Raw genomic sequence first — 14286 nt, forward strand, 5'->3', positions numbered from 1 at the left:
GAGGGACCTATCTGATAGGTAAGACTCAAACCACTGGAGTTGATGAAGGTGGGGGAGAAGGAGGACAAAAGAGGAAGGAAGATGTTTTAAAGAGCATGTGAGAGTTAGATGAATTGTTAATTTTATTATGATAGTATGTCTAGCAGTGGAGACATGAGCAGAGAAGGAAGAGAGGAGTGACTGATACACATTAAAGGTCAGTAAGATTTTTTGATTTGCGCCACACCCTTGCAGCATCCCTGAGTTTAGAACGATGTTCGCGGAGAACATCAGAGAGCCAAGGGGCAGAAGGGGTGGGGTGGTACAGCCTAGCCTGGAAGACAAGGGGCAGACAGTGTCTAAACAAGATGTAAGAGTGGAGCAGAAAGTGTCAGTAGCACTGTTTAGGGGGAGGAAGCGAAGATGAAACCATAGCAGATAGCTGGGAGGTTTTATTTATTAATATCTGTTCAAACTCTCTTTATTGATTTAATTTTATTTTTCAATCGAATGGTAAACTTGTGACTGTTATATTACCCAGAAAGCTGCCAAAGGTTTGAATTGAAAGCTTTATTTATGGTATTCGAAAAAGGTCAAAATAAATGAGAAAGGTAATTATATACCTATGCCTGTGATCATATACCATGATCACAGGCATCCCTTTGTATTACACTGCATTAAAATGGCTACAATGGCTATTGAAGTCAAGCAGCTGATGAATCAGAGCTTAGAGGCCTTGATGGATGTTTCTAAGGCAATTAGCCTCCAACAGTGTTTGTTTGCACGTTGCAGGATATGTTGGGTACTGCTTAATGAAATGAAGATGAGAATCCTTTTGTAAATCAGTGGAATTAGTGTTTAAAGCTCTAAATGCTTTAAGCTGATGGCATCAGGGTGTTTCTAAAGAACTTTGCTTAATGCTTTCCATTGCACTAACATGAGCTGCCTCAATTAGTATGCAGGGTGAGTAGGATCTTATTATGGCAGCTCAATTTTTTTTTTTTTTTTTTGGGGGGGGGGGGGGGGGGGGGGGGTGAGAGAGAGAGAGAGAGAGAGAGAGAGAGAGAGAGAGAGAGAGAATACCTGAGTCTGCCTTTGAAAACACCATTTGGTTTAATTAATAGTCTCTAATAGTGCTACACTTCTAATTTCACTTTTTCATATCATCTGCTCCAATCAGTGAAGGATTAATATCTTTGACTAATTAACAATAATATTAATGCTGCGTCAAATGAGAATATTATCATGATAAATCTCTCCCTTGCTGGGTGCAGATGGCAGATTAATTTTCCTGACAATAAACATGTGCTGCAATATGCCACGGAACCAGAACCACAAAACAGACAGGATTTTGCCAAACGTCTTAATAGGGGTTTACAATAAAAGAGTGATACTTTAATTTAAAATTAGGTTATTCTGGTTTGTTCTGCCTATACTTACTAACCCTATACTATGTGCATATACAAAATAAAATAATAATCAATAATAAAAATGTTTATTGTTTATATAGGAATAATTTAATATAATTGATTTTTATATTAAAATTTTATTTTTTAAAAAACATAATTGTTGTGTTGACCAGAATGCCTTCACATTCATTCTCTTTCAACTCCTCTACTGCCACCTATGTCCGTTATGGTTACTGCAGGCAGTAATGACATCTGGAAGGAATCCCAGTACTGTGGATATGTATTGTTTTTTTGTTTTTTTTTTGTTTTGTTTTTTGGTTTGTTTGTTTTTTGTTTCTTGTAGCAGCTGCTTTGTTGGTAGACTGAAGAATTCTTACAATCAGCTTTCTTTTTTATGTAAATCAAATCCCAAATTAAGTTTTACAGCACATCCTGTGTTCCTTGTATATGCAATCATTTGTCTTTGCGTGTTTACTGCTTACACTAACTTGTCTGTATTAATCATCCATAGGGCCTTTTATCTGGATAAATCAAACCTTCCCCCGAGCTCGGCTCCCAAAGCAGCATTCATAGACAAGGTATGTGCCATCACTCCCTATACGATCTGAAGGGACTTGTGGTAAATCTGTGTTTATGGCAGTACAGCTAGTTATTTATTGAATGCATTTATTGATTCTCAATAATGAAAAAAAGGGACCTGCTTAATCCTGTCATTAATTGCTCACCTTCATGTCATTCTAAACCCACATGTTCTTATTGTTTCAGTGAAACACATAAGGTAAATTTTTAAGAATCTTCACACAGCAACTCAACAGTTCAATCAAGAATGACTTGTGAATCAAAATCAGTTGAACACAAGGAACAAATCAGTCTAATTTGTAAATGAGTTGTTCTTTTGAGTCAGTTCTTTGCAGTGAAGCAGTTGATCTAATACACAAACTGGACTGAATGATTTATTCACGAATCGGACTGATTCGGTCCTCCACAGCAGTTCACAAGTCAAAGCTCACTTAAAACGATTAATTTGTTTTTTTTTTTAATTTTTTTATTTTGTATTCATTTGTTCATTAATTAAAAAGCATGACAATTCTAGATGTTAAAATGTTTCTTTTCATGTTTCACAGATGAAGGCAAATTATATGTACTCTTAAAAATAAAGGCTCTTTATTGGCATTGATGATTCTATGAAGAAACTTGAACATCCATGGAACCTTTTCATTGCACAAAAGGTCCTTTATAATGAAAAAAAAGTGTTTGGATTATTAAATTGTTCCTTATGCTAAGTAAAAATGGGTTATTTTATGCTACCGCATGTGAAAAACTTATTACTCAAACCATTATTTTTCAAAACAAGAGTTTGAAATAAACAAAAACAGAATAAACAATAACAGAATAACCATCCCTGTTAAAACTAAACCTTTAATATGGAATGTTGTTGTAATGTTATTCTGTTACTCTCTCTCTTTGTAGCTGATGCGTCCTCTGAATGCTCTGGATGAGTTGTACAGACTGATGGAAAGTTTTATCTCATGTCGGCGGACGGCTGCGTGTCAGTTCACAGCCTGTGGAGCGTCTGGAGTCGGGCTGCTCACCGTGGCCTCGGAGCTGTGCAGCCGCCTGGGAGCTTGTCACATCGTCATGTGTAACAGCGGAGTACACCGGTCAGCCTGGGTTACACACACATACACTCACACTCCTCCTTTCTCTTCTGTCCGACAGGCATCAGGCATTCGCCAGGGACTCTGTCTAAGTGGAACGCTTCTGTTTTTTCCTCCCCTGTTTTTTCTCCTTTCTGTCTGTAGCTCGGAGCAATTTACTTCCTGTCACTTATGTCTTTTATCCTGTTTTCTTCTCTGCAGCCTCAATCTTTCTTCAGTTTTGGCGAGGTTTTTTGGGTTTATCTCGATGGTTCTGTTGCAGACTTTCTCTCTTCACTCTCTCCTCCTCGTACCATTTAATATTCAATTTCGTCTTTTGTATGAATACATAATAATCCTCATTACATGCTCATTTATCTATCATTCCATAAATACACCTTTCTCTGCACTAATCATTCATCCAAAGCAATTATGAATATTCAGCTTCTCAGTTCTACTTTTAGGTCTTGCTTAATCCATCTTTTCAGAGATGGTCCAGACAGCTCTATTTCTTTTCTAGCTATAGTGCTCTTTTGTGAATCTTAACTGAAGGGACATATTTTATTCAATTCAAGGCCACTTTTAGTATCCCCCAGAGCTGATGTACTTCTTTCACGAAACCAACAGTTCTTTTGTTATTCATTTTCAGTTTCAAGTGTCGCTGTGTATCATAGGCCTTGTTATTATGGTGCTTACAGTGCAGCACTGTATTGATATTCTGCATATATTCAGGTTTTGTTGAAAACATGTCAATAATATTTAAAAGTTTGGGTGTGGTATGATTTATTCTAATGTTTATTTAATTTTTAGAGTATTTCCTGTTGTTTTTTACATCTCTGTCTGGAGGACTGCAACTCTTTTAGATTTGATTTAAAATTTTATGGGCCTCTTAGTGGCGTCACTTACTCTTTGCCTGGATACTGAGCTTTGGAGGACAGCCAGTTCTGAGAAGATTTACCTTCGGTCACGTTTGTAATAGGGAGCTTTACAGTGTGTTGAGATATATTCATTGGCATCATTTTTTATATTCTTGCCCTGACTGGGAAGTTTCAAGACCTTTGTCACAAATCTGCTTGGAAAGATCTTTTCACCTTCATTCGACCAAATAAATAGGGGTGTTCCCAAAGAGGGTGAGCCAATTTGTTAACAACTACTTAACCTAAGCAGAATCCCTAAGCAACTGCATAAAAATGCCAATTCATGGCTTTTTTCTTTAGCTTTCATTTGTAATTTGTTTTGTAAAATGTCCATGTGTTGTTATTTTGCCATTAATTTTCAACATGTGGAAAAGAACAGGAGGGAGTTGACTTTTTATTAGCACTGTATGTTGCTGAAATTGTATTTCAACCTTACACATGGCAACAGATGCACATGCGTGCTGCTCTTTACACTTTACTGCAGTGTATTGGATAAAAGCAGCATGAAATGTTCACAGCATTGTGTGTGTTGTTTTGGGTGTGACTTACTCACATTTGTACGCCATGGCAATTACAGGCCACATCTCAGCTTTAGTGAAGCCGCAGGTGCTCAGACCTGCCACGGATATGGTGAATTCAGTCTTGTTTACCCCTCTAAACATGCCTTCATCAAACAAACTCTCTCTTTATTTAACCTGCTTTTGCTCATAACCAACCGATAGTTCCGCATAATTCCGTGTAAAACATGGTTTGGGGCAGTTTTTCATATTTATAGTTTGTATCAAGCCCGTTTTTCTCAGTAGTAGCTAAATGGAAGTTGCATTAAATAGGTTTAGGCAGGAAATGTGTTACATTGCTTGCAAGATGTACGTGAGAGTTAATTAATTAATTCCTATTAATTAATTCCTTACATAGAAATACTATGTAAGTCAATGGAGACCATCAACAGCTTGATTGGACACGTTCTCCACAATATCTGCTTATTCAGGTTTGAAACAATAAGTGATGACAGAATTTTTCCTTTTTGGGCAAATTATCCCTATAATAAAACACCCAGTATGCATGATATGCAGAGCATCAGCATTTCATAATGTGCTCCTATTTATATACCCTTTTGTCTGTCGAACAGCTTCAATCAACAGACAAAATGTGCCAGTTCCTGCTTTTAATGAAATTAAATACTTGCAGAGAGGCGTAAGCTTTGCTTTAAAGTGCTTACCTGCCAAATGTGGCTGAAGCTAAGTGAGAGCTGATGTTTATTTTATGGCTAAATTTCTTTCGCCAAGGTGTTGCAGAGGTCCAGTTTCAATATAAAGTTGTTCTAAATTTATTGGTTCCCTCCAAAGTGGGAGAGTAAGAACACAGTTAAAAGTGGGCATATAATGAGAAATCACATTTTCCTTGACATTTTGAAGTAATGGGAATGAGATCAGTGCACTATGAAAACATAGAGACTTTCAGAACGACAGATTTCCTGAACTTTTTTTAACTTTTTGGTGCAAGACATGTTGATGAAACAACAGCATTGTTCAGAAAAATAGCAATGAGATGATATGAACTAAATAGGATAGATACTGTTAAAGGGATAGTTCAAGCAAAAATGAAAATTCTGTCATTTAATTGCTCACCCTCATGTCATTCCAAACCCATAAGACCTCCGTTAATCTTCTGAAAACAAACAAAGATATTTTTGATGAAATCCGAGAGCTTTCTGACCCTGCATAGACAGCAACGTAACTACCATGTTCAAGGCCCAGAAAGGTAGTACGGACATCGTTAAAATATTCAATTTGACATCAGTGGTTCAACCGTAATGTAATGAAGCTATGAGAATAATTTTGTACGCAAAGAAAACAAAAATAATGACTTAATTCAACAATTTCTTCTCTTCCGTGTCAGTCTTTGTGGAGTTTCTGGCTGTGTGTAGCACCTACTGATATTTTTTAATAAGGTTCCCAATCATTTCAGTTCAACCTTAACCGTTTTTGAAGCAGATTTCAAAAACGGGTTATGTTGTGATATTGTCAAACTGTAATGCAGGCTTGGACTTTTGTTAAGGGATAAAGCTTTGAAAACTTTATTGAACCCAACTGTAAACTCGAAAGGATCGAAAAACTGCATTAAAACGGTTTTTGGCACAAAAAGCATGGACTGACCTCATAGGCAGACCTCATAGGAAAAAAAAAAATTAATAGTTAAATTCAGAAACATTCTTTTTTTAGTGTACTTTCACCATCTGTCCTAATCTCGAAGCATGCATAGTTAAATGAAACATTTACAGTCTCTACAGAGCTCCATAAACATGTTCAAATACCATCATCCCCAACTTGGGATATTTGATCTTTCGTTATATAGATCTTTTATGACCAATATCTACTTTCTGTCCCATGTATAGACTTTCTAGTCCATCTGTACATTCCCAGGGTCACATTTACATAAAATGTGTAAATCAGACATTCACATCTGCTGGTTGTAGGTTGCTTAATGTATAGCGTATAGCAGTCCTCCCTTAAGTATACCACACACATTTGATGAGTCTCTTCCACATTTTGTATGTCAGCAGAAGAGTTCAGAACTCTTTTTTTTATAAAGAGCCAATAAATGCCGTCACACAGGTCTTACCTTGGGCCAGTTGGCTCAGTATTAAGCCAGCTTTGATTCGCTATGGCTGATATCAAACAGCAGTGTGTGGCTCCTGCTGTGGCTCCCACCTCTGCTGTGATGGCAAAGCATTTCTGATCTTCCCTGTAATTGTGTCTCACTTTAAAAGGCTCGTACAGATGTATAGGAAAATGTAAAGATTCATTCACCCCAAAATTAAAATTTTGTCATTATTTTTATGAGACAGTATTTTGGAAAAGTGTTTCTTGTCCATACAATGAAAATCAGTGAGTCTAGTGTTGTTTTGTTCTTCAAAATATAGAAATAAAATATTATCCAAGAGCACATTTGGTACTTCAAAACAAAAACTGTGTGTTCTACAGAAAGGGTACAAAATGCAAACAGTTATGAGAGAGAGAGAGAGAGAGAGAGATAGAGAAAGCCTGGTTGTGGGCATTATAATAATAATATAAATATTAGATAACAGAACTACCTAGGCAACTGTCAAAAATAAGTGGAAGTATTGAAATTAATAAAATTGAATAAATAAAAATAAAAGTAAACTAAAATAAAATTATTATTGAAATGTAACAAAAATAATAAAATGACATGCACAGCCATTACTAAAAATATAAGAATAAAAGCTAAATCAAAATAATTAATAGTATAATAAATTCATCTTTCTCAGGATACTGTATAATTTAGTAAATTCCAAATAATCTTTACATATCTTTATTAGAAAGACTTTAAAAATACAAATATCGGAGTGTCTATTTACACTAAGTCCGCCCACTAATGTGTGATTGGGATAGTCAACATTACAAAAGACGCTCGTCAAACAACAGTTCCAGTGGCATAGATGGAAAAGCATGTGCTTTATGATGTGATAGACCCAAGTTCGAGATCGGCATTTGCCGAACTTTTTTTTCTCCCTTTTCAAATCTCATATCACATTGGAAAGGCATTTATTTTCAATAAAAATGAAGGAAATAATAAAAAAGTTTAAAATAAAGTATCGGATAGGGTTAGGGTAGGTGTAGGGAAGGCTTTATTGTCCCAATAAGGTGGCATCCATAATAATTTGAATTAAAATGATAATTTACACTCAATACGTTATTATTGCATTATTGTGTTCATTATACATTTATAGGGCCCTATTTTATCAATCTAAGTGCATGGTCTAAAGCGCACGACTCAGGTGCACTCAGGGTGTGTCCGAATCCACTTTTGCTAGTTTAACGATGGGAAAACGGCATGCCCGGCGCATGGTCTAAACGGGTTGTCCCTATTCTTTTAATGAGTTATGGGTGTTTTTTTTTGGGATTTAACGTGCAATAAACCAATCAGAGTGTCATCTCCCATTCCCTTTAAGAGGCAGTTGCAATTGTGCCATGGCAGATTTACTGTTTACACGGTGGATTTTGCAAGCACAAAGACAGAAAGCGTCTCCCAAGATGAAACGGAGCTGCTCGTACGCGAGCAAATAGGTAGCCTAATTCTGAAACATGCAATGGCTATCCATTATGACATTTAGGCATTTTTATATTCATGTAGCCTACACAATAATAATCTTTTACATTTAAATCTTTTATAGTTTTATATTTAAAAAATGTTTGTGTGCTGCTGCGCGTCCCTGTGTGTAATAAGCAAAGTGAACGCATGTTGTGGACCCGCCCAGAGGTGCATTTTCTACTAATGCGCTCTTTAAATAACAAAAAAATATTGTGCCTTTGACTTTAGATTTTAGAGCGGGTTTGAGTTGGTCTATGGCACATTTTCAGCTCCTCAAAATTGCAACGTGCCAACAATGTGCCTGAACACACCTCTTTTTATTTAAACAGCGTGGCGCAGGATGGCTGAAACTAGCAAAAACACTTGCGCCAATACTTACGCCCAGATTATCAAAAAGTAGATAATGTACTTCAATACTGAGGTGCAGATTTGCAATAAGTAGTACTATTTGCAATAGGTAGTATAAATAGCAGAAAATCATGCTAATTTACCATAATATAAATACAATCTAAAGCTATTTGCACTATGTGAACAGCATATTGATAAAAAAATACTGCTATTTTCACTTAGTGTAAATAGAATCTGTTGCTATTTGCACTTAGTGTAAATAGCATCTATTGCTTATTTACATTTAGTGCAATTAGCCACTGCCTACAAATATTTACAAATATTTGTTAAAACTTTGCTGGAAATAAGTGTCAGAGTCTGTGTCTTATTATTGTCTTAGTCTTCCCAGTGTGACCTAGTTTTTGTCTCCCCTTTGATTTCGTCATTTGATTCACCTGTGTCTCATTAATTATCCTCATGTGCCTCTGTTTTTATGTTCTAGTCTGTCCTGCATTCTGATTTTGTATGTCTACTGTTTACGTGTGTCATCTGCCTACCTATTTGTGGATTTACCTTCATGTGGATTGTTAAAGACTATTTGCCGTCATCATCTTCGTGCGTGATTGTTCTACAACGTAGCGTGAGAAAAAGCAGTTGACTTTAGCCCTATTCGGACTGGATTAGTTATACAAAGGTAGATGGAGTAATGATAATTTACCACAGGACGTCAGTAGTATTAATGGCCAATTCGCACGGGATAAAAATCTCAGTAAAACTACCAGAAGTGGGAGGGGCACCTTGATTTACACACCGCCGTCACCTCCCTGTCAACATGTGCGTGCTACATTGATCGATAAATTAAATTATGATTGGATTCTGTTTGCAATAGGTACTTACATAAAGCTAACAGAGGTTTTGTCCCTCTTACAAGTGCTTTTGACCTTCTTTTTGATCTGAATGGTATGCACTGCCATGTGCAGAAAACATACGAGGTTTGCCACAGACTTGTCCGACTGCCTAGAACGCAACTGAATGGTTCTTCAACCATTCACAATTAGAAAATTATGAATATTTACGTACATATTTACAGCTGGTCTATTCGCACGGGATTAGTATTTCCTGAGGTAATTCTTCAGCGACTTTTACAGAAGGTAAAAATTACTGTAATATTTACTGACATTGTCCGTAATGATTACTGAGATGGCACATTTGGACAGGACTAAAATCACTGAGAAGCTCTGGTAAAAATTACTTTAACCCATCTCTCCATGTAAAACGAATCCCATTCGAATAGGGCTAATGAGAGGGCATTTCTTTTTTTTCTTTCTATATATATAATACTAAAGAGACACAGGTTTGCTTTTACTAGTTTTACCATAAACTTATTCCACTTTCCTGCTACCAACCGCATAACCACAAAAATTTTCTTCTGTGATGCATTCTTCACTGCTAGTCATGTAGAGGTCAAAGTGGTGTATGACGTGAGATTATAAAGCCCTTTACATTTCCTTCCAAGCATCCCCTTAAGCAATTAAGTAACAGTGGGAATGGTACGGCTGAGAAGAGAAGGCACAGCTCAATCAGCCGTGAAACACTGAGGATCAATTTGGGGCTGTAGTTTGCTATCGTAAAGAGGTCACACAGTGCCCTTGACACTCAGTATATGTGTGTCCATCAGAGTAAAGGAAACGCATAAATCAAACGAGATTCACCTCTCTTTGCTGCGTCATGACATGTCCTTGAAGTTTAAAATATCCATGAATGTGCGATATGTGTGAGGAACACTGGTGATTGGTGACTCTGAAATCTTTGTATCATATTCTATTATAAATAAAAAAAATCAATATAATAAATCCAATAAATGCAATAAAATATAAAATACACCTTAGCGTCAGGTGAATTTCTACATAGTCAGCAGTTTGCCAGAGAGAAACCCATTTGTTTCCAAGGGCAAACAATCAAAGAGTGAAACAGGCAAAGAATCCTGATGTGTTTTTTTTATAAAGACAGAAAACAAATCCATCACCTGGTAAGTTGCATATATTCTATCATAGCTAGATTCTTGAATATGGAGATCAAGTAAGAAAAAGCCTTTTTCTTGAAGCAAAGGTCAGTGCTGTTCTCACTTCAGAAGAACTGAATGATTGAATTCACAGATGAGAGCCATATAACACATCTGACACCTCTGCCTATGAACACATATATATCACCAAAAATGAGATGGAAATGTCAGGCTGATGCATCATAGATATAGACAGTTTGACAGTGGACAAGCTATTAAATAACCAAATTTCTTTGTGACGGATTCTCTGTTACAGCTCACCAGTTTAAAACATTTTCCCCGAAAGTGTAAAAACATTAGCAGTGTCAGTTATTGATTTTTTCATGATTGCTTCGTTGTTTATCAGACCTTCGCTCGTGTTCTTGGTAATCTAAAATCAGTTTGGTATCGTTCTAAATAAGTCATCATTTAGATTGGTCATTTGGATTAGGTCTTATTGACCCAGACACTGCTCATTGACTTTGTCTAGTGGTACATCATGAAGCTCTTTTGGAAAATGAGGAATCAGATTTTTCATAATCTTTGGAAATAAATGAGTTCTGTGCACTATGAAAACACTCTAACTTTCAAAAATTTTCTCTCCAGTCTGAAAAAATGTTTAAAAGAATATGAATAAATACAAATATTCAGTTTTACTAATTGATATCTAGTTAACTTGCCACTAAACTCTGATATTATGCAGAATTATAAAGAGAATTATGTTCTATTTTATGTTCTTTGTTTAGTTTTATTATTTTCAGTGCCTTGTAGTTTTTTTTATGTCAGTTTATTACATTTTTATTTTAGTTTTAGTTTTATTGATGTTAAACTAAATGAAATAAACATTCAGTTTTGCACATGGATATTTAGTTAAAATGGTTATTATAGTTTTGAATTATAGTAATTTCAGTTTTTATTTCTATTTTATGGTCTATGTTAGTTTAGTTTTAGTATTTTCAGCTAGTGTTAACTATTCTATTTCAGTTTGTTTTTGTTTTAGTTTTAGTTTCATTATAAGTTTAGCATTTTAGCACTGCCAATGTTAATGCGTTAAACTAAACTAAATAAAAACATTCAGTTTTGCACATGGATATCTAGTTAACTTGCTACTAAACATATTTTTAACCACAAAATAATAACACAACATAATAATAACCATTTTTATTATTATTGTTATTATGATTATAGTAATTTTAGGTTCTATTTTATGTTCTGAGTTCAGTTTTGGTAATTTCAGTGTTTTTTTTTTTTCAGTTATTTTATTTTTTTTTTTTCAGTTATTTTATTTTTTAAGTTTTACTTTCATTATAATTGTAAAATTTTAAAACCAAAAAAGTTAGTGTATTAAACTAAAGTGGTACAGTTAATAAACTGGCATTTTCATCTAGTGGCAAAATGTGTTTATTGTTTATTAAAAGTGTTCCAACAGTCTTCCTTTAACTTTCTTAAAATCAGCCAATCAGATTAGTTCACATTGGATGCAGTGGAGTGTATGACTCTCACACCTGTTTGGCCACACTCCCCTTTGACTGTCTGTTCAAATGTTAATGGGATGTGAGTGGCAGACACATGTTCTCAGAGAATGAAAGTGCATGTCACGCTTCATCACGCTGGAATGACAGCACATCTGACAGGTCTTCCTGTTAGCCAGGCATTGGCACAGACAGATGAGACATCAGCCTGGGCCGCACAAGCTTGTTAAATGCCTTGGATCTGTCCTCCTCCTTCATGCTGTAATCAGAATTTAGTCATATTTATTAAGCTTCTCAATTTTTTTTAATTAAATTATTAATTAAAAACATCTCTGCATAATTAATTACATTAGAACATGGCTAGTGGAAAGTGATCTCTGATAAAAGGCCCTTTTTTCTCTTTGACTGTAATTATCCCTCTCGTTTTTGCTACTGCTCCAGTCAGTGCTTTATGAAATATTTGATAAAGAGTTATGGTCTTACATTATAATGTGGGATTTATGGTGCTAAATGCTGATCTGTAGTTTATTGTCTGTCTTGCAGTTGTACTCTGAGTGTCACGCTGGAACAGGCCATTCTTCTGGCCCGCAATCACGGCTTGCCCCCACGATGCATCATGCAGGCCACTGACGTCATGAGGAAGCAGGTATGTTCTGGTGTTTGATGTTTCTTTAGCACTTTAGCATGCGTTTGTTTATTTTGTCCACTAACAATGTCCAACAGTGTATGTACAGTCGTGGCCAAAAGTTTTGAGAATTACATAAATATTAGTTTTCAAAAAGTTTGCTGCTAAACTGCTTTTAGATCTTTGTTTTAGTTGTTTCGGTGATGTACTGAAATATAATTACAAGCACTTCATACGTTTCAAAGGCTTTTAATCGACAATTACATGACATTTATGCAAATGAGTCAGTATTTGCAGTGTTGGCCCTTCTTTTTCAGGACCTCTGCAGTTCGACTGGGCATGCGCTCAATCAACTTCTGGGCCAAATCCTGACTGATAGCAACCCATTCTTTCATAATAACTTCTTTGAGTTTGTCAGAATTAGTGGGTTTTTGTTTGTCCACGTGCCTCTTGAGGATTGACCACAAGTTCTCAATGGGATTAAGATCTGGGGAGTTTCCCAGGCCATGGACCCAAAATTTCAACTTCTGGTCCCCGAGCCACTTAGTTATCACTTTTGCCTTATGGCACGGTGCTCCATCGTGCTGGAAAATGCATTGTTCTTCACCAAACTGTTGTTGGGTTGTTGGAAGAAGTTGCTGTTGGAGGGTGTTTTGGTACCATTCTTTTATTCATGGCTGTGTTTTTTTGGGCAGAATTGTGAGTGAGCCCACTCCCTTGGATGAGAAGCAACCCCACACATGAATGGTGTCAGGATGCTTTACTGTTGGCATGACACAGGACTGATGGTAGCGCTCACCTTTTCTTCTCCGGACAAGCCTTTTTCCAGATGCCCCCAACAATCGGAAAGGGGCTTCATCGGAGAATATGACTTTGCCCCAGTCCTCAGCAGTCCATTCACTATATTTTCTGCAGAAGATCAATCTGTCCCTGATGTTTTTTTGGAGAGAAGTGGCTTCCTTGCTGCCCTTCTTGACACCAGGCCATCTTCCAAAAGTCTTCGCCTCACTGTGCGTGCAGATGCGCTCACACCTGCCTGCTGCCATTCCTGAGCAAGCTCTGCACTGGTGGCACTCTGATCCCGCAGCTGAAATCCTCTTTAGGAGACGATCCTGGTGCTTGCTGGACTTTCTTGGACGCCCTGAAGCCTTCTTTACAAGAACTGAACCTCTTTCCTTGAAGTTCTTGATGAACCTATAAATTGTTGATTTAGGTGCAATCTTAGTAGCCACAATATCCTTGCCTGTGAAGCCATTTTTATGCAACGCAATGATGGCTGCACGCGTTTCTTTGCAGGTCACCATGGTTAGCAATGGAAGAACAATGATTTCAAGCATCTTCCTCCTTTTAACATGTCAAGTCTGCCATTCTAACCCAATCAGCCTGACATAATGATCTCAAGCCTTGTGCTCGTCAACTTTCTCACCTGAGTTAACAAGATGATTACTGAAATGATCTCAGCAGGTCCTTTAATGACAGCAATGAAATGCAGTGGAAAGGTTTTTTTGGGATTAAGTTCATTTTCATTGCAAAGAAGGACTATGCAATTTATTCCGATCACTCTTTATAACATTCTGGAGTATATGCAAATTGCTATTATAAAAACTTAAGCAGCAACTTTTCCAATTTCCAATATTTATGTAATTCTCAAAACTTTTGGCCACGACTGTACAGTACCACTGAAAAATCATTGAAAGGTCATTAAGATTATTTTAATGTTTTGAAACAAGTCTCTTATGCTGCAAGACTGCATTCATTTGATTTAA

At 36.4% G+C, this 14286-nt stretch overlaps 1 protein-coding gene across 1 annotated transcript in view; it reads left to right on the forward strand.

Moving 5' to 3' along the window:
• Positions 1-14286, forward strand: part of LOC109050250 (phosphatidylinositol 3,4,5-trisphosphate-dependent Rac exchanger 2 protein-like) — a 136641-nt gene that overhangs the window by 115174 nt on the left and 7181 nt on the right. Inside the window, 3 exon segments of the mRNA XM_042752532.1 lie at positions 1900-1966; positions 2859-3049; positions 12439-12541. Of these exon segments, the coding sequence (XP_042608466.1) occupies positions 1900-1966; positions 2859-3049; positions 12439-12541 (361 nt within the window).

The sequence above is a fragment of the Cyprinus carpio genome, chromosome B24, assembly GCF_018340385.1.
Source record: "Cyprinus carpio isolate SPL01 chromosome B24, ASM1834038v1, whole genome shotgun sequence".
In the NCBI taxonomy this organism is placed as follows: Eukaryota; Metazoa; Chordata; class Actinopteri; order Cypriniformes; family Cyprinidae; genus Cyprinus; species Cyprinus carpio.